Source organism: Trichinella spiralis (genome assembly GCF_000181795.1).
Source record: "Trichinella spiralis strain ISS 195 chromosome Unknown Scfld6790, whole genome shotgun sequence".
Taxonomy (NCBI): domain Eukaryota; kingdom Metazoa; phylum Nematoda; class Enoplea; order Trichinellida; family Trichinellidae; genus Trichinella; species Trichinella spiralis.
Genome location: NW_003533729.1, coordinates 1 through 1,116, shown reverse-complemented (window position 1 = coordinate 1,116; position 1,116 = coordinate 1). Strand labels below are relative to the sequence as shown.

General features: G+C 60.8%; 1 protein-coding gene across 1 annotated transcript; it reads left to right on the top strand.

Annotated features, from left to right (window-relative positions):
* Positions 1-25: 25 nt before the first annotated feature.
* Tsp_16006 (conserved hypothetical protein) lies at positions 26-527 on the top strand (the record flags this gene model as incomplete). Its single annotated transcript, XM_003365976.1, has 2 exons — positions 26-322; positions 377-527. Coding segments are annotated over 2 exons (448 nt in total), but the record flags the coding sequence as incomplete, so codon positions are not given.
* Between the last annotated feature and the right edge of the window lie 589 nt (positions 528-1,116).

The window sequence follows — 1,116 nt, the reverse complement described above, 5'->3', positions numbered from 1 at the left end:
TCCAATAGATCCTAACGTCTTCCAGGGCCGCCCGCCTGCCCCCATCGTGGTCTTCTCCAGTGGGAGGTCTTGGAGGGCGTCTGGTTCATTGCTGGCCCACTTATGTAACTGGAACCCGCCGGAAGCCAGTAAGGACGACAACTGGTCCACCAAGCTCCGAGCGTCCGCCACCGAGTCGCAAGAAGTGGCTAAATCGTCCATGTACATGTTATTCAATACTTCTTCGGCCGCTCGGGGCGCGGACCCATGATTCTGGTTGGCGTGCAACCGCACGGTCCCCATGGCCAGGAAGGGTGAGCAGGTCAGTCCGAAGCAGACCCGGGTGAGGCGGTACTTGCGGATCTTCTGCTCGTCATCCCGCCAAAGGAATCTGCAGGCGTCTCGATCTTCAGCCCTCACTCGGATTTGCAGGTACATCTTCTCGATGTCGGCCTGCAACCCTACCCGAAGGCGGCGGAAGGAGAGAATTGCACGCAGCAGGTCAATCTGGAGATTCGGTCCCGCTTCCAACTGGCGGTTCAGTGTGATCCCCTTATACGGAGCGGCTCCATCGAACACCACTCGACATTTTCGCTCGTCGCCCGCCCCCTGGTAGACCGCGTGGTGGGGAAGGTACCACGTCCGCCCAAGCGGGCTTGCCTCCGGCGCAGGTTCCGCCCAGCCTTCGTCGAAGTACTGCTTCATGACTGAAGCGTACCGCAAGCGATCTTCTTCGCGTGTGCTCAGGCGCCGCTCTAATGCCAGGAGCCGGCGTCGGGCGTGAGAATAGTTGTTGGGGAGGGCCGGTCCACCGGGCACCCAGGGTAGGCCGACCGAGTACCTCCCCTCGTCCAGATGGAGTTCCTCCTCCAATTTCTTCATCGCCGCTGTTCCATCGGCAGCGGAGTCTTCGGTGGGTGTGATTCCCAGCGCCTCGATTTCCCAGAATCTCCGCAAAGCGTCGTCGTTGGAACCTTCGCCTTGTAGAAGGAAGACCCCGGCCTCCGAGGCCCGATTTCGGGCGGCTCTCCCGCACGTGATCCAGCCGAGGCGAGTCTCCCACGGGCCACTGATCCACCGGTCGCTCTTCGAATGCGACCGGTCACGAGTTCGTATTATTAGTTCATGGCCGACCAA